The following is a 26,853-nucleotide window of genomic DNA, read 5'->3' as shown; positions in this document are numbered from 1 at the left end:
ATGGAGGATGAGGTCAAGAATGAGGCGGGGCGGCATCGCCTTTCCACTTCCGCTAAAGTGAAAATTCTCCCCTAGAGTTAATTTTGCGTTAGAAGAAGATATGAGGAGGTCTCACCTTGTCTGTAATGCCCAACTACTGTGAATATAGCGAACTGTTTACGTCATGTTGCACTTTTCTGTTACATTAGGCTGAGTTTGGTACTTGCGTAGGCTGTGACGTGTTCCTCTCCTTCCTTGACCTTGTGAGCAAGCACACCGCCCACAGCTGCATTGTTAGCCACAGTATTCAGTACCAATAATGAGGCGCTTAATTCGCAGTTTAGCAATGCTGGAATCAGCGCGGAATAGAGCATTCGCTTCACTTCTTTAAATGCTTCATTTTGCTCTTTCTCCAGGCTGATTTACCCATTCGACTACTTTTTGATCAGTTGATGCAGTGGGCTTGCGGTCTTAGCAAAACCTTTGGTAAAACACCTGCAGTAACTTGCTAAGTCTAAGAAACTATGCAACTCCACCTGACTGGTTTTCATTGTCCAGGTCCTCACTTACTTTGTACTGACCTCGGCAACCACCATCAAATCTGACGAGACAATTATAGTGTGTCCTAAGAAGTTGTCCGAGCATTGCGGAAATCGGCATCGCCTTGGGTTTAGGGTCAAACCTGTATCTCGTAGACTCTCCAACACTAATCTTGGTTTGGTGTTAGGCTCCCCAATGTCTCTGTCGAAGACAAGAACGTCATGTAGGTACATTATATTACGTTTCCGGAATAATCCCATTAGTAAAGTTTGTATAAGACGTCGGAAAGTGACCGCTGCATTACAGATCTTGAAAGGCATTGTCCGTAACTTATAGAGGCCGTTCAGCAATCAAAAAACTGTCTTCTCTCTGTTCCTTCGGCCTGTTTCTACTTGCCATTATCTTGTTTGTTAGGCCTAGGGTAGAGAACCACTTTGACCGGTGTAAGAAGTTTAATGATTCGTTAGTGTAGAGTGGCCAGAAGGCATCCTTCCTTGCTATTACATTCAGATTCCTGTGGTCGAAGCACAGCTGCATACTTCTGTCCCTTTTCTTACCATAGCAATTAGTGAGGTCCATGGTGACTTTTTTGACGATTGACTATCTCATCTCTTATCATCTCTGCCACCAGATGGTTTACTTTCTCCAGCAGAAGGAGTGGTGTGGGTCTGAATGACCGTCGGATCGATCTAGCGTTCCCGGTGTCTCATGTGCTTCACTATCCTCGTTCTTCCAGTTTCCTACCACCTTGTCATGTGAACATACATACAAACTTCACCAGTAGCCTACGAAGTTCTTAACTCGCCTTGTTTGTGAGATAGTAGGTCTGTTCTTGGGTAGAGCTGCAGCTTAGCATAGGGTATTGCAAATGTCGTCATCAACTTTCTCTATCTCTAACGAAAGGGTTATTGATGCTTCAGTGTCTTAATGGGTGGAGAGGGTGCCTATCACAAAATATAAGATAGCTTTGGTATTGCGCGGAAAATCCACGCCAAGAATCACATTTTCAGGCAGTTCTGCCCATACCATTTTTCACTTTCCAAGTATTCCTACCTACGCTCACTCTTAGAGAGGTCTTTGTTTTACTGCCACCTTTCCTTCTGCTGAAAGTACTGTGAGTGATGATGAGGTGATCCTAATCTTGTCACGCAGGATTAAGAAGGCCTTAGGGTTTACTAATGATCTAGTCACGCCAGAGGTTCGTACGAATCAATGTGAGCTGTTTAGGAGCAAAGGAAATAGAGAAAAGGAAGGACTACTTAATTTGGGTTAAGACACGGATGGCCTCATGATGAGGGTTTTGGGTTCGGCTATCTGTTGCAGTTGTTGTAGCGAAGGACCGTAAGTAACTCCGGACGCCTCTTCATTGCAAGGAGATTTGCCGACCCTATCGCCAGCAATAATAAGTTTGGTGTTTCCCTCTTCACCTTGGACCTCCATTCCCTTGGAGCGAGTGAAGTGACCATGCAGTGGCATTCTTCGTTGGTAATATGGTGAATGGGGTCCAGTGATCAGGGTTCAGCCCGTACAAGGTTCACTTTTTCCTCGGAGTCAAATGATGACCACCCCGTCATGGGATTTGTGGTGTCAAAACGCTTTGCTTTTGAAAGGTTATTTAAAATAACATGTATTACAGCTTGTTAACAATAACGGGCCCACTGGAACCCCTCGGTGAACAATTTCTTTGGCAGCTGTGCTTTTTTCGAGCATGTACAAATGTAAATTCCCACTGAAACCCATAGAAATGAAACTCTGTGCTTGGATGTAAGCCCAAAACTTTTGGTTCAATTTTCTTGAGTTCAACTAGGCTTTTGCTTAAGCCATTAATTTGCATCATGGAACACAACTTCCTCTAATCCGTCTTATTCGTTGTTGTAATATATACATATATTGTTTAAATATACCGTTTAGGCGAGAAGAGTTTGATTAGCATTAATCTTGTAATGAAGGCGGCGTCAGATTTCCCCGAGGCAGAAGGGAGCTCAAATAACAGATTTTACTAAACCCCCTGCTAAAGTTTGTTAATAAATATGCCCTCACTGGGTCAGTCTACATTCCTTGTGGACTCAAATAAATGTTTTCGTACATCAGTTGATTACTAATAAAGTAGTACTAAGTGGTTGGTAGAGCACCTCACCCGCAATCTGCTGGCTCTCGATGGCTGTAGCTGTAGCAAGCGTTCGCTACTGACCCCTTCCCCCTGAAACCGCGTTCGCAGCAGCAATAGCTTCCGAGGAAGGCCTAACGCTGTTCACCGCTAGATAAGTGGTGGGTAGTGAGTAAAGGTTATGGACATCCTAGCAGGTCCATATATTCTATCAGGATTATTCCTAGTAATGTATTTGCTAAGCGTCTGGGTTTTGCTAAATTCTAGGTGAATAGACTATCTCGTCTCCTGAAGGCAAAAAGAATTGATCAGATGGACGATTCCGGAAAGCAGTATAAGTGGGAGTGTAAAGCGGGTAAGAATAGGCAACAGCACACAAAGTAGTACACGCGGAATAAGACATGCCTCATCAAAACACCCACATTTCGAAATTAAATTCTGATCACTGGAGCTTAATCCATCCACTAACTTGTAGGCATTAGTAAAGTTTGAATGCGGTTATTCTTATGAACTTAAGCTAAATATTCAGCTTTGTAGCAGATAGTATTTGGTAAGTTTGATTTTATTTTACTTTAGTCATCCTATAAATTGAAGGCAACATAAATGAGCTTATAGATCAAAATACCTTTTTGACCACTTGATGGTACATCTTAGGCGCATCCAAATTACTGGGAGAAGTAGAGGACGGGGTTGCTAAATAAGACAAAGTGTTTGACTTTGCCAAAGTGTGTTTATAAGGTTATGCTTGCAAATTTGGGCCAATAGTATTCACCTCTCTGTTTTCGCAATTTCGAATTCTCGAGTTTTAAAGTTCCATGTTTTCCTATGTACCTATAGAGAATATGAAGGCGGGTTTCCTGTGGATTTTTCTCCTGACTTCTTTTTCTTCTGCCTCTCCAGGTATGGCGCTGATGTCCTAATTATGATGCCCAGTTCACGCAAAGTATAGTGTTGAACTATGAACTTTGGAATCTTGTGAACAGATTTGCGACAGACATATGTACACTAACAGCTTCGCTAACAAAATTAGTCATCTTGTTCGTCTAAAGAAGGTTTCGACTGCTTTTGTTTTTTCGCACTAAATCACAATCTAAAAATTATTGGATTCTTGTTTCAGAAAACCTAACTTGGAATAGCAGCATATGATCTAATCTACCACATAACTGTTTCATAAGTTTTAGATGTTATTACAAGTGTTTCTCTTTGAAATCTTTTGGTCCACATGTCTTATTTGGAGTATTCTACCAGAATAGCCCTAATTCCTGTTTACTAAAATACAAATTCCTATGTTCGTCTAGGATGCCCTCTAATTCTAATTTCTCTTTGTTCCTTTGTGCTAGCCTATTATATCTGCTTTTAATATGTAAGGCTCTTTTGTAGAACTGTGTTCACCGGGGTTTTTTGGTGAAAGGTGCTCTTTTCCTTGTCGTTGCTTGGACAACAGCTGCCAAAACACTGTCAATAGTCTGGGGTGCATCACAGGTTCTTGCAGTCCTGGCTACATTGGCTTTCCTGCTTGTCAAACTCGTAAATTGCTTGGATTTGTATATCTTACTTGCATCCTAATTGTACAATGCCCTTTATCATTCATCAGAATGTGAATCGGGCAAATTCGGCTTGGGCTGTGAGCATAAATGCAGCTGTACTCCAGAAAATCGATGTTCTCCTATCAACGGGAACTGCATACCTCCCAATCACTGTACGCCAAATCGTAGTGGTCCAGGTTGTCAAATAAGTAAGTTTTCCTTCCCTTTTTCTCACTTTCTTATTCATTTAGTTCGTTCAAAATTAACTACTGCACCGAATCTGAAAGTCACTTGCACTTCACTTACAATTTCCTGGTCAGCATTCAACAATTCTGTCGATAGCGGCGTTTCTGATGTTCAGAAATACCGGTTAGTGAATGACAAAGTTCCTTAATTGTCGACGTTTAGAATTGAACTGCGCACAGATACATCAACAAACTTTACAGAGTTACAAACAGTGTCTAGAGAACAGGCGGTGAACGGGTTGTACAGTGTGGACGTCTTAGATGCTGCACCCGGCAAGAGCTATTGGGCTCGCGTTGTGCCAATTTTCTTTCTTGACATGGGTGGGGGCGATGGCTACCTGGAGGAGGGCATCGCGAGTCCACCTTCGCAGAAAGCTTTCATACCCAAAAGAGGTAAATTTATGGAAAGTTTTTATGTTGGTGTATAAATGTGAAACAGGATTAGACACTTTATTTAAAGGGAGGTTAACTTAGTTGTGCTTGTTTATTGCAAGAGTGATCGATCGGAAGCACATCGAGGATCTTTTGGGTGATGCCTGTCTGCAGTGTCCCTGAACAAAGTAAATTTAGAGCTGCACCTAATGATTTTCTTTCGCAGATAAGTAAGCAAACCAGTTAGGGGAAATCCTAGGTGGTTTATTTTCGTACTTAGCCAATTCATAAAAGTGGTAAAATGGAACACAATGGGGCAGTCATGATAAAGTATAGTAATCCGGAACTCCCCCAAGCAATCTTTTTAAGCTGAAGAGTGTTTTGATCATTAGTTTCTTTCCTATAGAGTAAAAAATCACAAAGTGCTTTTGTGTGACACATGAGATTTCCCATCATTCAGCCGATTTCAAAGTTAGCTTGGGGATTCTTTCGTTAAGCTGGACTAGACTTGGATATTGAGGGACGCCATGTTGGGTAAGTGACGTCTCGAGACGTTTAGTAATGCGATGTGATGTGCGTTTGAGTAGTCTTAATGAATATAATAGGTTCAGAACAGGATAAGGTGGTTCTTCGTCTTATTTTAAGAAAGGTTTCTTTTGATCGGTGTAGAAGATGTGTTGCATTGGAATTTTGCCAATTATTCTAACTTTGAAGTTGTAAACTGTAGGTGGAATGTGAAGGAAAGTGTTCGGTATTTTCTCTGCGTCAAAGTAAACTAAATGGATGTAGAGCAGACAAACAGTCTCCGGTTTCAAAATAGCTTAACTTTTGCGCATTAGATGGCTTGTTCAAGCTTTAGCCCAATCCATTTAACCATCTTCCTCTTTGGTCAGCAATTTCTAGCTTTTTTAAGCTGTAACGTAAAAAATTTCTTACTAAAGTCTAAACTTTTAATTTACAAGCAAAATGCGTTGATGTTTCAGCAATGTCAAGTCGGGGATCTGGGCTGACTCGTTCTTTCTGGAATTAACTATACGAAGTAGGTTGGGGTAACAACATCCCCTACGTAAGAAATAGGACGAAGAAAGTGGTAGTTTTGAAGGCAGACAAAAAGGGTGCCTTGAGCTCAGTCATTACCTCTCTCTTTGTCTCACCCGCTTAGCCTGCTTTCAACATCCATCCGCTCTGGAAACAAAGGGGGTAGCGGTGACGACAGGCGTCACCAGACTCGCTCCCACATCCACATCTACACCACGAGGTATGTCGACCTGCGTCATTCAATCCCTTCTCAAGCGCCTTACATATATGCATCATTGCTGTCGTTCGTTTGCTCACTTCTCGCCATTTAGCTAGAAAGGTCGTGCCCAAGAACCCCTTCAGTAGGCGTGCATGTGTTTTGTAATCCGCGTTTCGTAGAAAGTTAATTGTTTGCTATGTTGCCCGTTCTTTTTTGTCGAAAAGACGACTTGATCAAATGCCCAAGTGTCAAAAGGCACAAGGTTTCGTGTTTTGGTAAAGGTCAAGTATTGTGAAGTAAATCGCTCAAGATTTGCAATTTATTTTGGATTCTGCTCACTGGTTGATGCTAAACCTTTACCTTTTGCCTTCATTAACTAATAGGTTTGGTTTGTCATCGCATTACTGACCAGTTAGTGCCTTTCTCTCCTGCCTAGACCTGTCTGTGTTGTGTTGTTCGCTTCCTTATGATACTTTGCTTCGCAAATACAAAAGCTATTTTTAGCTTGCCAGTATTCACTGCCGTAGTTGTATTTCGGGTCCGTAGCGCAGCCAAGTCATTTCCAAGTTGATAATCTCATACCGATGTGATTTCACACCCTTTGCCTCTTTAGATAGTCTAATGGTGCTCTGTTCAGGCGATTAGGTAGCCCTCTTGGTTCTTTTTAAATCTGAAGTACGGCAAACAAACTCCAACCATTATTAACTACCTCCTGTTGAACTCTTGATTGGTAATCCTACAGATGTAACAAAGTGGAAGGCTCATTTCGAATGCTCTCCCTGGCTGTTACCAATCTCCATGTTATCATTGTTCTGACAAAGTGTCCACCCCAATTCCGGCCACCTGTTTGTTTTCTTGTTCACCTATGACGTTGTCATTTGCTTCACCACCCCTTCCACTCTATCCTTTCCCTCTTCGTCTGTTGCAGAGCGCCTGACGGGGCCGCGTAGTTGTGCCCTGGTGGGGCTGGCTGGGACATGGGCTGTGTTTCAGTGGCATCACGGCCTCCACTCCTGCGGGCTGGGTGAGCTGACGGGCTATGAGTTGAGTCTTACTTCCTTCGAAGGCAACGGAGCAATGGAGGGCGAGATGGTCGTCAAGCACTACCGCACCAACTCCCTAACCACCGCCATCGTGGCTGCGGATCTCACTCCAGGGATCAAGTACAGAGCTCAAGTGGGTGAATTTTGTAAAAAGTAGTGTATAATGTGACGGCTATGCCGCCATTCACTTGTGCACAGAGACATGGCGCAATACCCCACTTTCCTTGTCTAATACCCCCTTGAGGAATTGAAGTTCAGAGGTCAGTTCATTGACCACAATGGTGATCAAGCGTCCCCTTTTTTGCACATAGTCAAATTGATGCCTTGATTGAGAGGTGTTGAGGTTTTATCACGTGTAGTATGAATCGTGTAAACTCCGTGAGTATGTTCTTGTTGGAGATGAAGGAAAAAAAAATGAACCATTTAATTGTAATTGTTTTCGTTGGGGATCCAGCTTTGAAAGTGCATTTTTTGAGAGCTGAATGAAAATGTTTACCCTACTACACGTAAGTTTGGGATATGTGATTAGTGCGACATCCATCGAAATGGGGTCACCGGGTCCCCATTTGGTACAAGTGGGTCACTTCAATTCAATTTACTGCTCGTTTACGGTTCACCGAGTCTGCACTGTAAGATGAAAACAATCGTCGTGATCTAAAGAAAGTAAGAAACAATTTTTTAGATGCAGAATTTAAAATCTGTTGGTGCCCCAAATTGCCTAAGGCCATCTTTAGTCGAGAGTAAAACATGGTTCAGGAGCTAGTTTTTGCATTCTCTCCGGTTCTTTCCACAGGTGTTTGCTCTTTACGAGCAGGGCAGCGTAGCATGCTCTGACGTCTCGGTGGGTGGCGAGGAGAACGACGTCAGTGGTGGCAGTAGTGGCAGCATTGAATTCAGCACATTCACCGCGGCCGACACCACGGCACCTCCAAAGTTGCAAATGAGTCTGCTGGAGCGTCACTACGATAGCTTCGTTGTGCGCCTCCACCTCCTCGATGTTCTCCCACTGGAGCTTAGTCAACTTTGGGTAAGTCAAAAGCGGAGACTGATTTTGTAGGCTCTGGAGTAGTCAAGCCTCCAAAGCAAAAACTTTTGCATTGGCAATGGCTTGGGATAAAAATGCGGTCATGGTGACTCAGTTATTGGTTTCAGTGTGGCGTGAGAACGTCTAAAAAGCAATGTCAATCGATTAATTAATTGATTGATTAGTGGGTTGCGGTCTTGATTTGAGGGCCCAAGATATGCTTATTCGTTTCTACGGCGATCAATAGGGTAACAGATGGCCAAAACGTGTTATTTTACTCCTCTCTCTGCGATGCTGTTTGGAACGAGCCATGTGAGTTTTCACTTCTTGATTGTCCCGTGACCGAGCCTCCAAGCCGTTGCATCTTCCAAACTCGTTTTTTTTTGTCGACTGATAAGTCAACTTCCCCCTTCACCTTTGCTAGGTAGAGTGAATTTGAGTGGGCACATTTACGCTGATATGCAAGTTGTGAATTGGTTGCAGGGTCGGTTGAGCAAGCACCGACCCAACTTTCAATGAATCGCATCCAGCTTTGACAAGTCAGCCCTCAATCGATCATCCTTGTCTGAGCAGCTCAAATCCAGGGTTGCATGGCACAGGGGCCAGAGTAAACAAAGACGGACAAATGACGCAGCTTTAGCACGGTGACGGTGATAATGACGATGAAAAGTCGTGTGACTGTCGGCCACTCCCACTCGCCGTCTTCTCATCCATGGCCCAACGGTGAAGTTGAAAGTCGTTTTGCGAGAAAGGTCAAATAATTGGGAAATCACAAGCCACCTCAATGGTGTACGAATGCTCCCTCTCTCCTTGTCACACGTTTCTTTTCCTGTTTTAAGTGTATTCCACAATGCCTTTCGGTTGGATTTGATGCGCTCACGCGACAGGAGTGGAGATAGTATAACGAATTTGATTTGTCCCACAGGTCCTCCACTACACAAATGAAAAGTTCGTATTCTTAAATAATGTTTTGCAACTTAATCATAAGAGTTGTCAAACTAACTAGCTAGAGGAGGGAGGAAGAGAGATTTTATCTTATCTGCTCTTTTCGCATGTTCCAAATTCACTTGTCTGCCCCTATGGTTCGCACGGCGTTGACGATCCCTTGCTCTTGCCTTACCATGGTCCAAAGTGCGTAGTACAGCCATATTTTGAGACAGAGCGATCTCATTACGATTCTCTAGTCGTCCCACAGCCAAATTGACAGATCTCATCCAAAACAGGTAAGTCTTCTCTGCCTTTAAGCGTCGTTTCTTAATCATTCTAGTCGCTGAATGCATTTGATTCTTCGACTTGGAAGTGGAATAAATTTTGCGGCAAAGAAAAGGGCCGTATTATTGGTAACTTACGATTAGCCTGTTACAATTCCCACTCCACAGTCTGATTTGTGAAATTCACTGGTTCGGAGACGAGGTGGAATTCTACTGCAAGCCAGCCCAGCAGCAAATGGTCGTCGAGGAAAGCTTATTTATTTGTGTGTTCCGTTTAGACACTCACTTTTACCCCAGCTCTCTTCTCGGTCGTCTCCCAAGTTCCCTTCCATTGTAAGAAGCCATTATCGAGTTTACATTTTTGCTTTGTAGGTGTCGGCTTTCCCAGTGGAGACCCGAATACCCCAGACTGTTGGATTTGGAGGAGGTGATGTCTTGGTTCAGACGGCGTTAGGAATGAGACACCACTTCTCCTTTGCCGCTAACATCCATCCCGCCACTCGCTACCGCCTCTACGCTTGGGCTTCTTCCACCCCCAGTGAGTTTAGCGTCATGATTTCCTATCTTGAAGGCGTGTTTTAGTAATCAGTAGGTGTTGTCCCGTGACTAATGTTGATCTTTGGGAATAATTAGAGGCAGCAGCCGTTACACTACTTCATTAACTAAGTCATTGGACATTAAACAAGGTTGTTTGATTCCAATTTAAGCTATAGCCTACCTCCTTTCATCCATCCTAAGTCGACCAATTAACCCACATGTTCTCTTATTCCGCTTCCTATCGTCCTCAATCATTCACCTGTCGCTGATACACTTCATTTCTTATCCACCTTTCAGGCGCTTACTCATTAGTGATCCATCCATCTATCCGGCAATCAAATGTTTATCCCTGATAAATTCCTCCGCTCCAAATGCATTTGCACCAGACTTATTTGTCTCAGATCAATTCATTCATCTGTCATTCTATTCATATACATATGGAGAATCGTTCACCTACCTAAATTATTCAATTTCAATTCCACTAATCAAATCGAGTACCTGGTACTAATTCCTCAATCAGCGGTCGTAATGTGCGCATTCACTCAACTCATTCATCAATTCGGCTATTTAGAGGCGCGTTTTGTGGGTGTGACGATGGAGTTTTGGACAGCTCCAAAGCCCTTCGAAGCTATTCCCAACTTTGTGATGCCACCGCCACAGGTGCTGGAAGTGCTCGACCGCACTCTGCACCTCCGCTTTCCTAATATCTCCGGCTACGCTGGTGGTCCCCTCACTGACTTCTTCCTCGCTGTCAGTTCGGATCATGCTGCTATGGCTACGGGCTCGGAACTAGGTTGGTTTGACAGGAGTTTTGTCACTCCGTATTTGACAATTCACGCGATTTCAACATTGTTGAAGTTTAACATTAAAGATTACATTTAAAATCCAGCTTTACTGATTTATTTGGTGAAGAATAAGTGGAATCAACTCTGTATTTTGCGGTGTGTCCTTCTAATCTTCCAAAGGAGACAATTAAAATTCGTTCAAGTTTTTTTCCTTTTGTCTGTCAGAACGTCCTTGTGATTTGGAATGGTTCATCCCTACAATAATCTGCTAAAGATTACTCGTTGATATCGCTAAAATCCAAGCCTGTTTTCCTACTCTAGCTGGCATTTCCTCTGTTCTGCGTCGTCGTCTCACCCTTCCATCAAGTGCGAGTATTGTATTGCACTCACGATCTTATCCTAGCCACGTAGTGGTGGTAGGGGATGGGGTAGTGGAGGTGGAGATGGATTTCCGCACCAAAAATCCGGATCTCCGAATGTTCGCCGACCCGCCTCTCGAACCAGACTCCAAGTATACTCTATTTGCTCTTGTCGCCTCGAGTCTTTGCGATGTCGTAGACGCAGTGGAGGAGGAGGACTTCGTAGTGTCACCAAAAGGGACAAAAGTAGTCCGCACGGCGCCGTTACTGATTGCACGGTCTTCTGGCACCGCTGCTACAGCTGTGGGTACTGGGGTCGCTATTTTCCTCTTCGTCGTCTGTATCCTTCTCCTTGCCCTCTTCGTCTGGTGGCGGTGCTTGAGGGATCAGTCGCTACTTTGGCAAAAGGTTTGTCTTTCTGCTCTTCTCTAGCAAACTGTGGTGGCAATCATTCATCCTGTTTACCCAACAGTGGAATGCACTTTGGAATGTCGACTGTTATGAAGGACAGTGAAAAAAAAACAAGTAGATGGATTGCGGGCTCCACAGGTTGGTCTTGGATCCCACTTGCGTTTTACTCATACCCAGTGAAGAAATTATAAGTGAAGCTGGTAAAACCGGATTTGACTTGCACAGACTCGTTGAATGTTACGAGTCCAAGATTACGGGAACTCGAATTCAGTGCCCTAATATCCTCACTAAATTGCTTGTATTTTCACTTTTCACTAAAAAATTCCGAGCATTCTACTTTAAAGGTGATAATTGCGCATAATGAGGAAGTACAACTGAATCCTTTAACAAAAGGCGGTTTCCAGGTAGAAGCTGCAAAAAACGGAGATGATGCGACAACAATGGTTAACTAGAAATAAAATAACGTCCACTGTGAAAACTTACCATCTGCATTCATGCACCCTTATGGTTAAATTTCAAGGCCCTAGTCAAGTATGTTGGATGTTGTCTCTGCATCTCCACTACACTCATCTTCTGTTGTTTTATCTGCCTGTTCCTCATTTGTTGCTTGATGATTATCCTCAGCTCTTATTTTAATCCACTCCCCACCCTTTTTAGCTGCCATGTTGCCGTTAAATCGCACGTATACTGCATTGACACCTTTCGCATAATTTTGTTAAAAATTAATCTATTTTTCATTTAATTTTTGATTTTGATATCTAGCAATTTTACCTTCAGTCCAAGCAGTACTCCCTCAACATGCGTCCCAAACGACGCCTCAGTGGGACCTTTACTTCATCCCCCATCGAGGATTGCATGGCAGCGATGCCAAATTCCTACGGGGCTTGGAGCTTTCCCCTAAATCTGCGTGATCCTCGCTTCCTTGTCATCGATCCTGAACGCGGACCAGATAACACCTTACTGGGCACCAAGGATCTTCGGGAGATTGCTGAAACATTTTTCAGGGAATATAAGAGGTTAGTCTGCGTGTTTAGGCGGTTTTCATCCTCTCCAGCCGTGTACTGTTGTCTTTTCGCTAGACAAAAGATTTGGGGATATCTATGGGTATATTTTTATTAACATTCACACACAAGGTTTGGTTTGTGATAAAATGCAGAAGTCGGTCGTTGAAGATACGGTTCATAAGGGTGATGTATATCCGTCGAAAATCAATCCTGTTTTTACGGAGCCGGAGTTTGATGCCTGAAATTGTGGCTACTGCCACAACATTGCACTGTTGAAAAGGAACTTGCAGGGTCCGGAAGCGATGTAGGCCTAGCCAGTTTCGACATTTACAGTGGTTCTGAGTCGAGATAAGGATGGTAAACAACGATGCGCTAGAAGCAGCAGCATTGGAGCGAAGCAGATGCATCCATCACGAATTACAGGCAAATTAACAGCAGCTGGACGGGTTTCATAGCTCGGGGTGCAATATTCTTCACAACGCCCATATTTTGCTAATAATGTAGGCTACATTCATGCAGACGCTTTTATTAAAGGAACCTGATTTATACATCGCGTGGAAGACTTGGATAGCTGAGACCAGATAGGTAGTTTGGCAGTTGTTTTGACGACGACGTACCACTGAAACAAATTGAGGTGTATAGACTTACTGGCTGACTAGATGGCAATACTTTCACATGCAGATTAGAGCCCTTGAATTTTTCTTTCCTTATAAGTAGAATGCATTGTACGCCGATTGGTGGTCTGAGAGGTTCTCCTCTGTCTGGTGACCTCGATCTTGAAACATATAGGAGCTTCGGAACCCTTACAACTGGCAACTCGTACAGACTACCATACCACACACAGTGGCAAGTGGGGGATGTGCTCCTTTGCAACGACCCGAGGATCATTTTATGGGCCAGTCTCTAAGTATCCTCATTTAGGATGGTAGGATAATGCGATAGCGTGTTGTGATGAACGGAGATTCTTGTGAGCAAATACACCAAACCAAAATATGAACTTCTGCAAAAGATATTAAGGACGGAAGACTGATGGAATGCTTGGCCACTCAGCAGTAAGGTATTTGGACAGTGTACAAGTTAGTAACGATAGGGGGTCGTGATGGTTTGCAGTTTATCAGCGCAGCGGTCATTCCCGTGAACATTCAGCATGTAATACCCTGGTCTTGGAAGTCCGACCAACGTATAGCCTGCAATAAAATTGCACAAGGGAGAAGCTGTAGAAACGTATCCACGAGTATTAGTTATTTTGAGTAGTAAGCTCTTTCGGGTACCTCGGGGTGGATCAGCCACAGCGGCAAGTCCCACCATGCCAAAACGCTGTAGATATCAGTTCAGTTTCAGATGAGCACATAAATTTGACAAGGTACTTTGTGTCGGATTTTTTTATCAGTGTAACCGAGTGTCCCGCTTTAACATGAACACCCGCTGTACTTGGACGCAGTTCTTTAGGTATAAGTAATGCCGCAATGTTGATCGTTTGATGCCCTGAGCAATCTCTTCGTTTGCTTATTTGTCACACAGTCTGCCAGTGAACAAAGCCCTATCTCAGATTCAAGCAAGACGAGCGGTGAATCGGGGCAAGAATCGGTGCCTTGAATCCCTCCCATTTGACCACAACCGCGTGCATCTGCGACGTCATTGTGAAATGGGCGACTGCCAGACGGACTACATTAACGCAAGCTATATGGACAGCTACCTGCGTCGACGCGTTTACATAAGTGCTCAGAGTCCCTTCAACGCAGCGACGGCGAGTGACTTCTGGACCATGGTGGTCCAGTGCAATGTTGCCCAGATTGTCCTCCTCGATAACCAGATTGAGGCTGGAGTGGTGAAATGCACAAAGTACTGGCCAGATGTGAGTCCTGTCCGTTGAAGCAGGGTCCATCAGGAGTCAAAGTATTTATTCATCTTTACAAATATTCAATAACTTACTTTGTATTTCTTTTGTAAAAACTATTTGTATTTCAGTCCGTTTGATTAGGTAGACACATTGAGGAAACAGCGCTTGAGTCACCACCGATAGTACCAAACGTTATTATTACTGATGCAGAGAAGGACGAGCAGACTGGAAGCATATGCAAAAGGGACAAAACTCTATACTAAAGTCATGGCGATCGAATAACTGGAGGAAGACAAGTTACTTTGGTTAACAGGCGGTCCATCTTATTTATGTCAAACGAGAATCGAAGCAGCCAATGCGGTGGAGAAAGGGAGATCTCACTTGCAGTCATTTACCAAGGCCACCAGTTTGTCTAACGTTACCTCTCCTATGACTTACATGAAACCACATGTATTTGAAAAAGCTCAACTTTGCACCAGTACCAGGATACCTACTTTGCATCCACTAGCGTATTCGTGGCTTCGTACCGTTTTTATATACGTTTAACTACACGGACTCTTTTTGTGCTCGCGGCGACACGGCTTGCAACCTTCCATCCTTCGCCCTTCATGCTAGTGGTGGATCTTCTTATATATTTGGACAACTTATTACAACTTCTGAGGAGGCTCAAAGTCCTGCCATATCTCATCTACTACAAGCGCATTGTGCTTAATAACTTTACGCCTTTAAGAACGGATCTTTTACACCATGGGGCTACTGGAGGCGGTATTCAGGGCATAAAATCAGTAGTGAATGACAACCTACTCACATAGCCGAAAATTATGATAATTATATTTTTAGCGGCTTATTTGGTCTAGCACCTCGCCTAATTTGAACTTTTGGATTGCCGCCTTCGAAACATCGTGAAGGGGATCGTCAACACTCGTGTTCACATTTTGTTGGTATCTGCTCGTGCTAGGAAAACGTAACTAAAATCAACAACTACCACCTGGAAAGGCGTTTGCTCATCGTCTAAGATGTATGTTTAGGCTTCATTGGGTATTTTTTTCCGTTTGTATGCATGTATGTGCATTGCTTCGCCACTTGTGACGATGTTAGAATTTATCACCTATTTTTAACCTTTCTACGTGAAGCCGGGGAATGTGGAAGGAGGAGGCGGAGGTGGGAGCGAGCGCCGTCAGTACGATAGCGTGGTGATTGAGGCGGTGGATACTGTGGAATACGCACACTTCAGCGTGCGACGCTTCCGCGTTACTGATCTGTCAGCAACAGGAGGCTCGAGGCAATGTGTGACGCAGTACCATTACCACCGATGGCGTGTCTACGACAACGAGAATGAAGACGACCTCGTGGATGGATTCGATCACCTTGCCTTTATTGACTTCTACTTCCATGTGAAGATGGCCACACGCTTGGAGGATGGACCCATCCTGGTGCACTGTGAGGACGGTAAGCGAGTTTAAAGACTGTCAGTAATACATCTTCAGTGAAAATAAGCGACAAATTGATGGCGAGAATGGACCTTGGCATTATGGCAGTAATATTCCTTTGCTCGAAATGATTCAGTGTGGTCGGGAAATTTGATACCAGAGATGTGTCTGGAAGGCTTTTTGTGACGGAGTTAGTCAAAATAATATTACGAAATGAAGTGTTGAAGCCCATAGCCATGCCAAGAGGCTTTATTCTTGGCTAGCGTGTAACTCATGCAGCCCCACGTGCATAAGTTCCTTTCAATGGGTGACTGTAACCATATGAAAAAAAGTCAAGGAGAATATAAAAAGTATCAACCATCAGAGTGGTCGCTTTCCCAGAGACACTTTTTAGTCAGCCGATGGGGCAAGGAATTTGGATGGTTAGCTGCACTAATTCCGCTGCTTTAATTAAGCAAATAAGTGAAAGGGGAGAAGTCGGCTTCTTTTACTGTTCCAATATTAAGATAAATAGCTAAATGGCATTTTTCATCTCTCACCTCACAGGGGTGTCGCGTTCTTCGGTGTTCGTGGCCTTTGACACGCTCTTCCAACAGTTGATGTACGAGCACGCGGTTACGGTGGTGCGGACGTGCGCGGTGCTGCGACGCGCGCGACAACGCGCGATACCCTCGCCGCGTCGCTTTGCCCTCCTCTATGACCTCCTATTTGAGGCTGGCATTGCTGGACACGCTCTTCTTGACCTTGACATTCGCTCCGCCCTCGCTTCGGTGCGTTTGTGCTCCCACCTCTTCCTCCTCAATTTGAGTGGCCAGCTTCGTTTTGGCGGAGAAATTAACTGGTTGAGCATCTTAATTTACACGCTATAAGCTTCGCACAAATAGAATGGTCTGATCAGCTACTCTTTATTAATTGCTAACCCATTTATCTCTTCCATTGTCTACTCTTAGATTGTAATTTTGTCACAGGGGTGTTCTTGAGTAGATTTATTCTCGACTATGATCTAAGTAAGTGAAATGTTCGCCGTCTTTTTAACTGTTTCTGTAGATTCTTTAGCCTCGGTTAATGAATTTTTCTTGACTAAGTATTTCAAGAATGTAGGAGCTGCTTCGGGACATTCTAGCTAAAGTTTATAAGGTGTCGTGCTCGCACTTTCTCTTCATTTACTTATTTCTTCTGCTTTTGTACCATGTTCTCACAAGCAAACTGAATGGACGTACAAGCATTTATGGTTTGTTAATTATTCATGACTGTTGGCCCTTTAGCTAAGCCAGCGGAACGTGACAGCGGGCTTCACGTACTTGCAGGAGCAGTGGTACTTGCTGCACAACTACACGCCGTCGCCGTCACTGCCCTCTTCCGCCACTACGAGCGGTGAAGGCGAGAACGAATTGGCCGCAGTGTGGGTGGACGGATTGACGGTACAAGAGGACGTGATTCTTGCTCGCTCTCCTATCACCGCCGTGGCGGCTTTCTGGCGTCTCGTCTTCCAACATAGGGTGCGGCCTTCTTATTACACTCCACTTGCAAGGTTTCCTTTCATTTTTTCAGTTATTCTCTATTGGTGCTGTTAAGTATGCAGAGTGGAACTAGATGGTTTCCAAACTCTCATTTTCCTTCTTCATTGTCAAATGGTTCCACGTACTTTTTTCGTCGCTTGACGATATACCCCACTGTGTTGCATAATTGTGTTGTATCACCTAGCCTCATTTTTTCCGTTTCCAAGTGTTGTGGTTTTGACAGTCTTGTGTTGTAAATCCCCGCAGTTCCATCGCTTTGCAGCAAATGCCCTTCTTTATTATTTTTTGGGTGGCGCTTAGTTGGTCCATTTGGATACAAGCTTTCTCAGAACGCTAGGTAGGTCAATTCATCATCTTGACACCAATGTACCGTTCATGGTAGCTGTGAAAACGTTGTGCGACACGGGTAAGCATGTAGAAGAGTCAGAAAAAAGAAATAACTCCGTACAAACAATATAGACCCTAATGGACTGCATGGACAAATTATTATTCGTAAAAAGTTGCTAACCTAATTTCAAGTGTTATGCTCAAACCTCTCAATGGTTAGTCTGCTGCTTGAAACGACACAAAGTACTGCCACATCCAAACGCTAGACAAGAAGTAAATCTGATAGTTTCCCGTTGTACCCCATAAACATCATTTTAATCATATGTCTGCTTCCTTCTTCAATGCAGATCTCCTGTGTGGTGGACATGGAGCCCTCGTGCTACGAAGCAGATAGCGACGCGTTTCCATTTTGGCCTCCATACATCGGTGGTGCTGCGGGTGACATGGAAGAGGAGGCCCTATTGGGCACCTACAATAGCACCACTGCTACTGCCTTCACTCGCGTGCTCGATGTCGGCGGCGTGGTGGATAGCGAGGGTGAGATGGCGGTGCCACGTGACACTGGAGCCTGGTTCCACCTCGCCGAGTTCCAGTTGGCGCAGGTGGGTCGGTTGGAGTCTCTTCCTCCACCTTCCTTAGCTCTGTCACCCAGGCGTAATCGTCGGCGTCGGCGCCAACAGCAGCATCAGAGTGATTGTAGAAGAGCCACTGGGTGTCTCTTCAAGCGGCGCATCATTATTCGACGACTCCTACCGCAACAACAGCAGCACATTTCAGCTCCACGAAGAGCTGAGTTCCGCACAGTGAACATATTACACTTCAAGGCGCACTGGAGGCAGGGTAACCAGGTCTGCAATCTGTAATTCAAAAAAGGATTTTAACGTCTTTATTTCAGCTTTTATATGATAACTAAGGGTAACTTCGCACGTTTTGTCGTGCTATTAAGGTAGGCAAGAAAAATATTATGGTTATAAATGCTTTTAAGATTAAACATTTTGGCAAGAGACCTTACGTGTCAGATTGCTCTAAAAGGTCGGACAATTTAGCGTCGGCTAACTTATAGAGGTTTGCTTTTTTCTTCGACTCTGAAGATGGTTTTTCTTAGAAGATCCAGAAAGTTGATCGCTAACCGGCTCAAAAGTAAAGCATACTTTGCAGCGCTCCTTGTGGTCATTTTAGCCGCTTTGACCATCAAAAGCTCTCCAGTGGAGTGTAATCAGTCGAGAGATAGAAACGTTTGCAGACATGCATCATTGTACGGGTGTTTTGCTTTCTAAAAGTTGTATTTTCACTGAGGATCGTGATGAGCTTCCTACAGGGAGTCATTACTACATGCCTCCTGGATCGCGAATTCGTCTGCGACGTGTTTTTCTCGCTACAGTCGATGACGTGATGAGTCAACCGACGTACTTTACAAGTCTTAATACATGTCAGTAAATGAGATGATTTTTACAAGTCCCTTTATTATATTCACGGAAGTCCTACGATATCTGCTACCCAGTTTTGAGCAGAATTTGTGAGAAGCCTGCATTCTAGTAGAGATTATTTATAGAAGCGCTGCGGTGTACGATCTCACCTTAATGGTAACCTCTCGTGGTAATCCTCTTGTTCAACAGTTTTAAACGGGTCAAAAAAAATGGTTAAATTAACCGTAAACTCAAGGCTAGATACGAATAGCTAGGAGGGAATATTGAGCATGTGTTGTAGTTATAGGTGGGATCGTGATGGTTACTTTGTTTAGCAGCCTGTGCAGAGCTGGATCAATCAGGAGGATAAATTGTTAGTTGAGAAGAAATTCAGCAAGATTTTCTAGATAAACTTTACAAATCTGATAAAAAGATGATTTTTAAATATGGTTAGGTGTTCAGGGCAATTGTGAAAGCCTGTATCTGTTTATCTACATCGTAAGATGGAATTAAATAGTAGTAGGACACCTAAACGTCCAATTCCGTTAACTTTGAATCAAATGTCTGTAATTCGATAGGTACCACCTCGGAGGGCGATGCTACAGGCAATAGAGACGTTTGCGGCGGCGCGTGGAATCGGCCCCGCGGTAGTGCTCTGCGCTGACGGAGCGACGCGTAGCGGTCTCTTTCTCGCCGCTCACCTTCTCATCGAATGTCTGGACCGAGACCGCTTTGTCGACCTCTTTCACACCCTTAAGTCTCTGAAACTACGTCGCCGCGCTGCAGTCGCCTCTGTGGTGAGTCACGCATGCAACGTCCTCTTCTCCTCCTCACCTTGTCTTTTTTTAAAGTTATCAGGTTTTGAGCGCTTTAGTCTGTTATGCCTCTCCCACTTCTCGACAAAGCATCACTTCACTCTGCGTTTGCTTAAAATTGGGGTTTCTTAAAATAGTGGAATAATCCTGGTTGTTTCAGTTAAAATATTACAGTGGTTAATTCGTGCAGCTTGCGGCGAGCCAGGTGTGAAACTACAGACGGCGACAGTAGTCTAAAGCCCTGGGGGCTGTGATCTATGAGTCGATGAAGACCTATGGATTCCGGCACGAGGTAGCATCCAGTTACTCATTCTTTTATAATCTGTTGTCTAGGCGATCGAGCTTTAGGAATTTGTCGGTCCCCTAGCCTGAGTAATCGGACATCCATATGAGCGTCTTCATTTGTCGACGTGTATTGGGTAAGCTTCTACTTTCCGACTGCTTGCTAAATGATGCGGAATGCTGGCGACACGAGGCGGTTCTAGTATTGCGTACTTGTGGTATTTGATTGGCCTTGATATTATCGTAACCACTAGTACGAGAGAATTGAACGAAATCGCAGCGGCTTAGAGTCTGTCTACTAGGAAGCATCCCCAGCACAATCATGCCTAAAATCCCTATGGTGTGACAGTTGACGAAGAATACAAACACGAGCAAATTTAGAAAATAAATAACCTACCCAACCTTTTGTCACCGGCTCAGCCCCACTAAATTACCCATCCACTTAACTCATACGCACTAAGCTCCTCGAGAGGTAGGCAGCTCGAACAATCGGACTTCGATGGTGTCTCTGATCAGGAAAAGAAACAAAGTCTTTTTATTATAAGGAGGAATACAATGTTTTACTGCTATACAGTTATACAGCATTAAAAGCGGAAAAAAAGTAGGCTTTGAGGAGGCTTCACTTCCGGTCCCTTACCTGATTATTTCACAGTGAGACGCAACTGTATGTCTGGCTGCTTTGCTTTACCAAGTTATTCTAGAATCTCAAATACTGTTCAAATACCAACTGCATAAAGTCATAACATTCATCTATACAAAATTCAGAGCATTTCCTTTTCAACTGTCCATACTTCCAGCTCATCCGTGGTCCACTACTTCAGCCCTAACTCAAATCTTCCACGTGACCAGGTTGTAGAATGGGAAACCAAACATGGGACTAAGGTACGAACGATGCTGACGTGAATCAAATTAGGTTACCATAAATATCCGTGTTTCATTTTTGTCCTCTTTTCCATTTTCCTTTCAATTAGCATTACATGCGTGCTTAACTTTCTAGCTATACTATATTGTCAGTTTTCTGTCACGCGGCATGCAACCTCATGGCTTATGAATCCCTTTGTTACAGTGACTCCTGCAGAATCAAGTGGAGGCACAAAAGTTCTCCATTTTCATCGCTTTTAGTCCCAATTGCGCTTCCTCTACCGCCTTCTCATTATTTGGGTTGACGAGATGATGATCAAAGGTCAACATAGGAACTTAAAAATCCCCCTCTACCCGGAAGCTTCGTTAGTAGCGACGCCACGAAGCAGCCGACAGGATCTCTCTACATCTGCCGTCTTCTCCTCTAGTCGCGTCTCCACGCAAGTGAGTGGTACGGTGTTTGGTGGCACCAACGGGAGCAATAGCAGCCTGGGGGCCGCAGGTACCGAGGAGGACGAAGAGGAAGAGGATGACACTGCCATGGTAACGGGCTCTCCACGCGCAATTACCGTGCTCTACCGCTACTTCAGTGAGGAGTTGTCTCGCCTTATGATGAGCAAGAGTGCACCTTATGCGAGGGAATCCATGGGATCAAGGCGACAGGAACAACTCCTTGTTTAACTTTGGAAGAAAGGAATTCGTCGTGCGTCTAGGAGAACTTGGATCATGCTATTACAAGTGTTCACCTATACTGTTCATTTTGCCTTCTTTGATCTTAAACGTTTCGAGATTTGAGGGCGGCTCGTAAGGACCTAAAGGTGGCAAGGCAGATAGCTCGCTTCTTTATGGGGGGCCTGATAAGATGCTGACGCACCGGTGAATGATCTACCGTTTCTAGAATAGCCAGTATCACCTGTGTGAAAATCCGAGGGAAATCCAATGGGCCATGAACAGTCTGTGCGCATCAAGGAAGTCAAATGAGCAGACCTATCAGAAACTTCACTTTTCAATTTCAAATAGAAGCGGCCTGTTGCAATTTCGGTGACCAGTTGCCGGTAGATTTATCGGAACTTCAACAAGAGGTCTTGTCGGTAACACATCATAAATTTCAATCCATTGGACGCCGTGTGGGTAGTATCACAATTTTGGGACAGTTGAGACGTGGATTCTAAACTAAACCAGCTCAAAAAGGCTAGGAGACCAACACGTTAGGTAATTCAAGAGTGTGACAACCTACTTTACGTCCCATTGACATCCAGGTAGCACATTTAAATGCCATGGCGATGGGACAACGATGAGTTGTGCAGTTTAAGTTATCCGCCTCTGGTGAGTCGGTTTAAAATACAAAATGTCATGAGTGTGGTTAACAGGGGTATCCCCGATTCATCAAACAGCTTAAACAACTTAACCTTCGTACTCTCTCGTATTTTCGTTCCTATCTGTCCATCCAGCTACATTACGACATCTTGTCCGGTCGACAGTGCGAAAATGGTATTCCCTTGTGAACACAGGCAGCGCTGAACCCCTTGTTTGCCGTGCTTTCCTTAGAAGCCCTAAACTTCGCGTAGATGCCTGATGCTTATGTGAGAGGCATTACAAGACACTCGCTGATGATTCTGCACTTCCAACAAATGATTGCTGATGTCCATCTTAAACCTAGTAGACGTCAGTCTTCGGTCATCTATAAGGCCCCCAGAATTGGTTTGAGAGGTATGAGAGTTTGGAGCATTCCTATCTCAACATTTTCCACCGATATTCAGACGGAGCTTCCCCAGTTATTGTATTGCTGCTGAAAGGCATCTGACAGGGGTGGAAATTGAGCTACCATTGCTCGATATTAAAGGTTTTCCAGCATTTATGGATGAATAGGTGCGTTACTCCATTCGGAAGGGGATGAGTGCACTTAGAAAGCGTTGGATTACCTAGCAAGGAAGGGAATGCTCACACCACTTTAGGCATCAGTCCGGGTAACACCACATGCGACTCCTCGCAAATGTGAATGGTAAGACTCATCAGATTTGTGGTGGTTGTCCTATTACCGCAACGATGTTGGGATGATTGTACATTTCAGATTCCCTCTCTACATTTGACTTGAATAATGCCTATCAATAGACTTCTTTTGATGATGCTTTGGCAGATCTAACTTTCTTTAATACTCTTTTTAAACTTTACGTCTTAATTTTCTCCCTGTTGGTCTGATCTTTTCACATTCACCAGCTACCAGCTTGGCTGGACTTAGCAAAAGCCCTGTGGTACGAGGGGATGAACACTAACCAACAAGAGGCGTAGTCAAACGCTACGCATATGTAGCGTCCCGAGACTTCCCTGAAGACGAAAGAAGACAATACTCGGTCAGAATATACATATAGTACAGAGGTGTTTGGTCTATTGGCACGGCCCGAAGGCCAGCCCACCCAGCGAAATACAAGAAGACTAATTCAAAGTACAAAAGTGACACCTCACCCATGCCGAGGAATAAACCACCATCGTATTACACATATTTTTATATGGCTAATTACAAACCTCGGCGGTGTTCCGCTCACCAAGAGTATAGTAGACAACTTCCTATCGACCAAAATTTAGGTTCATTGCAGATCCAACGTTTGCTGCTGAAGGCAGAACTCTGGAAGAGCAAAGGAAGCTGAGAATTCTACTGTTTATTCTTCCTCAAACTAGCTCCGCGATTGGAATCGGGCCTCCCATGCGTCATAGCAGCATTGCACTGAAACTCTTACATGATGTTTAACCAAGCGAATTGGCACTCAAGAATGGCTGAAACAAATTTTAAAGCAAAAATTCTATAACTAGTTTTCACTAACACTCCGAAACAGTAAAAGCATTGGAAGCCTAAGTAAAGTTTTTTTTCGAAAGCCTTTTTAAAACGTTGCTGCTTTAAATGTTTAATTATCCCAAGTCTTCCCCTATTTTACATATTTTATATTAGTACTATCGGAACCGGTCACTTTGAAAGCCATGGTGCGAAAGCTTAGACACCACGAGAAGAAACTTCTGAAGAAGTTCGATTTCATCAATTGGTCTGCAGACAACAATCTTCATGAACTAAAGGTAGTCAAGAGATTTTACATTCAAAAACGCGAAGATTACACATTGTATGCGCATCTTTCCAACTTTTACGCACAGTTAGATATAACAAGCTGTCAAGGCACATACGCGAAATAGCAGATAAGCTGAAGGATACTGACGGAAAGGACCCATGGCGAGCAGAAATGACCAACATGCTTTTGAATAAATTGTATGTAAAGGTCTGGTTTACGCCCCTTTTAGGCACAATCTTGGCCTGGTCCCAACAAAATCATCATTAATGCTGGCTTCTAAAGTTAGCGCGTCGTCGTTTTGCAGAAGACGACTTCCGGTCGTGATGGTCCGCGCGCACATGGCTGAAACCCTCAAAGCTGCTGTAACTTTTATTGAGCAGGGGCACGTCAGAGTCGGTCCAGACACCATCCGCGACCCCGCATTTCTCGTAACCCGGTATGTCTTCGCGTGCAGGCGTTCCTCACGTCACCGCTATTCTGTATTCTATGGGCCAGTTTCTTCCTAATTACCACCCGCCCACGATTCTGTTGAGCTTCCCCCAAAGTGATAGCCAATAATTCACGGGAGGGTGTGGGAGATGTGTTTTTAATAAATCCCACTCCCGTATTATTGTTCAGTCGTCTTGTTCGTAGATTTTTATCTGACTCCTAAATTTCCATCCTTTTAGGCCTATGGAAGACTACGTCACATGGGCTCCTGGCTCCAAAATTAAGAAGAAAGTTCAGGAATACAACGGCATGCTAGATGATTTCGACTACGAATAAGCTCCACCTTGTATGTATTTGGTTACTTGACGTACATGAAAACTCTATTAAGGAGGAATCATCACTTTATTGAGAATGATTTTGTAAAAAGGCATTCCCTACTCATTCTCCATGGCTACTGCAGCCTGGGCTCGCGTATGTCCCCACACTCCGTCCTTGACACGCTTTTTTAACTTCGCGGCTGTCTCGTCATCTAGCAGAGTCCATTGCGTGACATAACCTTTCCAGCGCCCCTGGGTCAGGTCACACTGTTCGATGATTTTAAATTTTTCCGGCTGCAAGCTAGAGCCGTCCACAGCTGTGCCCACCTCCGTAGTGGGATTGAAGAGATACTCCAGAAAGCCAGATACCTGTGCAAATAACGCAACTCCCCATGGCTTAAGGGCCATCATAATCAAAAGCATCTTACCTCGGTTGCTATGGCGCGCAGGAAGTTCAGAGCAGCCAAGCGGACTTCCTTGAAAGGTTGCCTGGCTATTTCCCAAATACGGCCGAGAAGACGAGTGGGTGGTGATGGAGCACTGATGAGATTGAACCATTGGTAGGTTAATTCAGAAATTGGTATCAGTGCGGAGACAGCATCCACGTTAGGTAGACTCAAAATATCCGCTAGAGCAAGAAGGATTCTGGGGAGGGTGCTTGCTGATGCGTTTAGCATTACGGAGGCGGCCTTTGAAAGCAGCGGAGTGAGACACGCACCTGGTTCTACAGAGCAAGGAAGTTGCATCCTAATCACCATCAGTTTAAATTAGTAAATAGGAATGCTGGAGTCTTGCCTAGGTAAGCAGCGAGAGCTCTTTTCCCATCCGTGGTCCTGCAAATTTGTGCAACCGTTTCTGTGACAGCTACAGTAATGGTTGGGTCAGAGGTGGTGAGGTAGCTTGCAAGGCAGCTGACAAGGGGTTGCCTGTAAATTGGATTTGTGAGAAAATCGATCGGTTCTTCCTCGGCCAGTGTTGCAAAGAAACTGAGGTATCCTAAGTAGCTGTGAGAGAAGGAAGACAGACCCACCAGGAAGGAGAATATCATGTAATGGGTTTTCTTTCAAGGTTTGGAGGCTAGAAAACAGGTGTGCGACAGCTCCGCGTGATTTTAGAAATGCTCGACCATCAGGAAAAGTGAGTAACAACTTTAGAACAGCCAAGGTGTTAAGTTGTAGCAGAGGGTCATCTTTTTTGAGGACAGAAATTAAGCGATCAAACACCGAGCAATCTATCATCTCTATGAAAGTTCCCTTCTGTTGGGAAGCAATGTATGCAAAAATCTACGCAACTGAATTCAAAACATTGGACATTACCTCCGACAACCGAATAACCTCCTCATCACCAGTAAGTGATTCAAAGTAACTCCTCAGGGACGGGTCCTTTAGAAGTGTCTTTACTCCTTCGGGATAGTTTATACCTAGAAGACGTGTTAGAAACTATGTTCTGAGTACCAAAAGCCATTAGAAATGCACGAGCGGACGACGCCGTAGTGATTTCCTCTGTAGTAGCTATCTTACTTATCTCTAGTAGGATTTTCATGGGCATATCTATATCTTCTGGGGGTGAATTTTCAACACCATCTACTAGCTAAAAATTAAAGTGAGGAGAAGAGCGCACCCTCGCAATAACAAAATCCCTGAGGGGAATATTTCTGGACGTTATCGACATTAACAACTCAGTTTCGTGGGAACGCGAAAATTCAGTCAGACGAAACGTTGAAAAGACGACCTCAGCTATATTCAAGGCTACCTCAGAAAAATCACTTTAATATTATAAGCAGAACATCGAACTTGTTGCCCAGATCAATGTGACCAAAGATATCCAGGAGGTTGTGTTTTGACACTGCAGCTTCGAGTTCACTACGCGATAAATTCCGAAGCATGATGTAAAGGTCTTCATACTCCTGCAAAGTGCCGGGGAGCCTTGAGAGTCTATCAATCCTTTCGTAGACCTTCATCATGCTTGATGAATCAGGAGTGACCTCAAACGCTCCTTTACGAAGACAAACAAGTCAGCATAATAGAATAGGAGACAGGTTTACCAACTTGCAAAAGATTTTTGCCAAAAATTAGTTGTAATTTCGCCTCTTGACTAAATTACCTAACCATTCGCACAAATGCATTGTCTTCTGAAGCTTTAGGATTAATAGCTAACACCAACGCCTATTTTTAAAAACAAATATTAGAT

At 44.1% G+C, this 26,853-nt stretch overlaps 2 protein-coding genes across 2 annotated transcripts; one reads left to right on the top strand and one right to left on the bottom strand. All coding sequences in view use genetic code 11, as the record gives it.

The window, feature by feature from the left end:
- Positions 1–24,682, top strand: EGR_03092 (U3 small nucleolar ribonucleoprotein IMP3; the record flags this gene model as incomplete). Its single annotated transcript, XM_024492341.1, has 24 exons — positions 1–57; positions 2,894–2,981; positions 4,007–4,153; positions 4,221–4,361; positions 4,404–4,521; positions 4,561–4,790; positions 5,932–6,027; positions 6,935–7,182; positions 7,843–8,076; positions 9,657–9,822; positions 10,342–10,614; positions 10,928–11,373; positions 12,139–12,392; positions 13,902–14,235; positions 15,354–15,669; positions 16,197–16,420; positions 16,916–17,149; positions 17,845–18,345; positions 19,482–19,700; positions 21,123–21,450; positions 23,806–23,971; positions 24,007–24,114; positions 24,147–24,353; positions 24,586–24,682. The coding sequence occupies 24 exons, from the start codon at positions 1–3 to the stop codon at positions 24,680–24,682; spliced, it is 5,232 nt and encodes a 1,743-aa protein (XP_024353267.1).
- Positions 24,683–24,780: 98 nt separating this feature from the next.
- On the bottom strand, positions 24,781–26,623 carry EGR_03091 (26S proteasome non-ATPase regulatory; the record flags this gene model as incomplete). The annotated part of the gene is made up of 7 exons (XM_024492340.1): positions 24,781–25,032; positions 25,092–25,387; positions 25,694–25,946; positions 25,980–26,083; positions 26,118–26,253; positions 26,284–26,428; positions 26,457–26,623. The coding sequence occupies 7 exons, from the start codon at positions 26,621–26,623 to the stop codon at positions 24,781–24,783; spliced, it is 1,353 nt and encodes a 450-aa protein (XP_024353266.1).
- Positions 26,624–26,853: the final 230 nt, after the last annotated feature.

Source organism: Echinococcus granulosus, assembly GCF_000524195.1.
Source record: "Echinococcus granulosus chromosome Unknown EG_S00015, whole genome shotgun sequence".
NCBI lineage: Eukaryota > Metazoa > Platyhelminthes > Cestoda > Cyclophyllidea > Taeniidae > Echinococcus > Echinococcus granulosus.
Note: the sequence above shows the minus strand (reverse complement) of the source record. Positions and strands in the feature narration are given on the sequence as shown.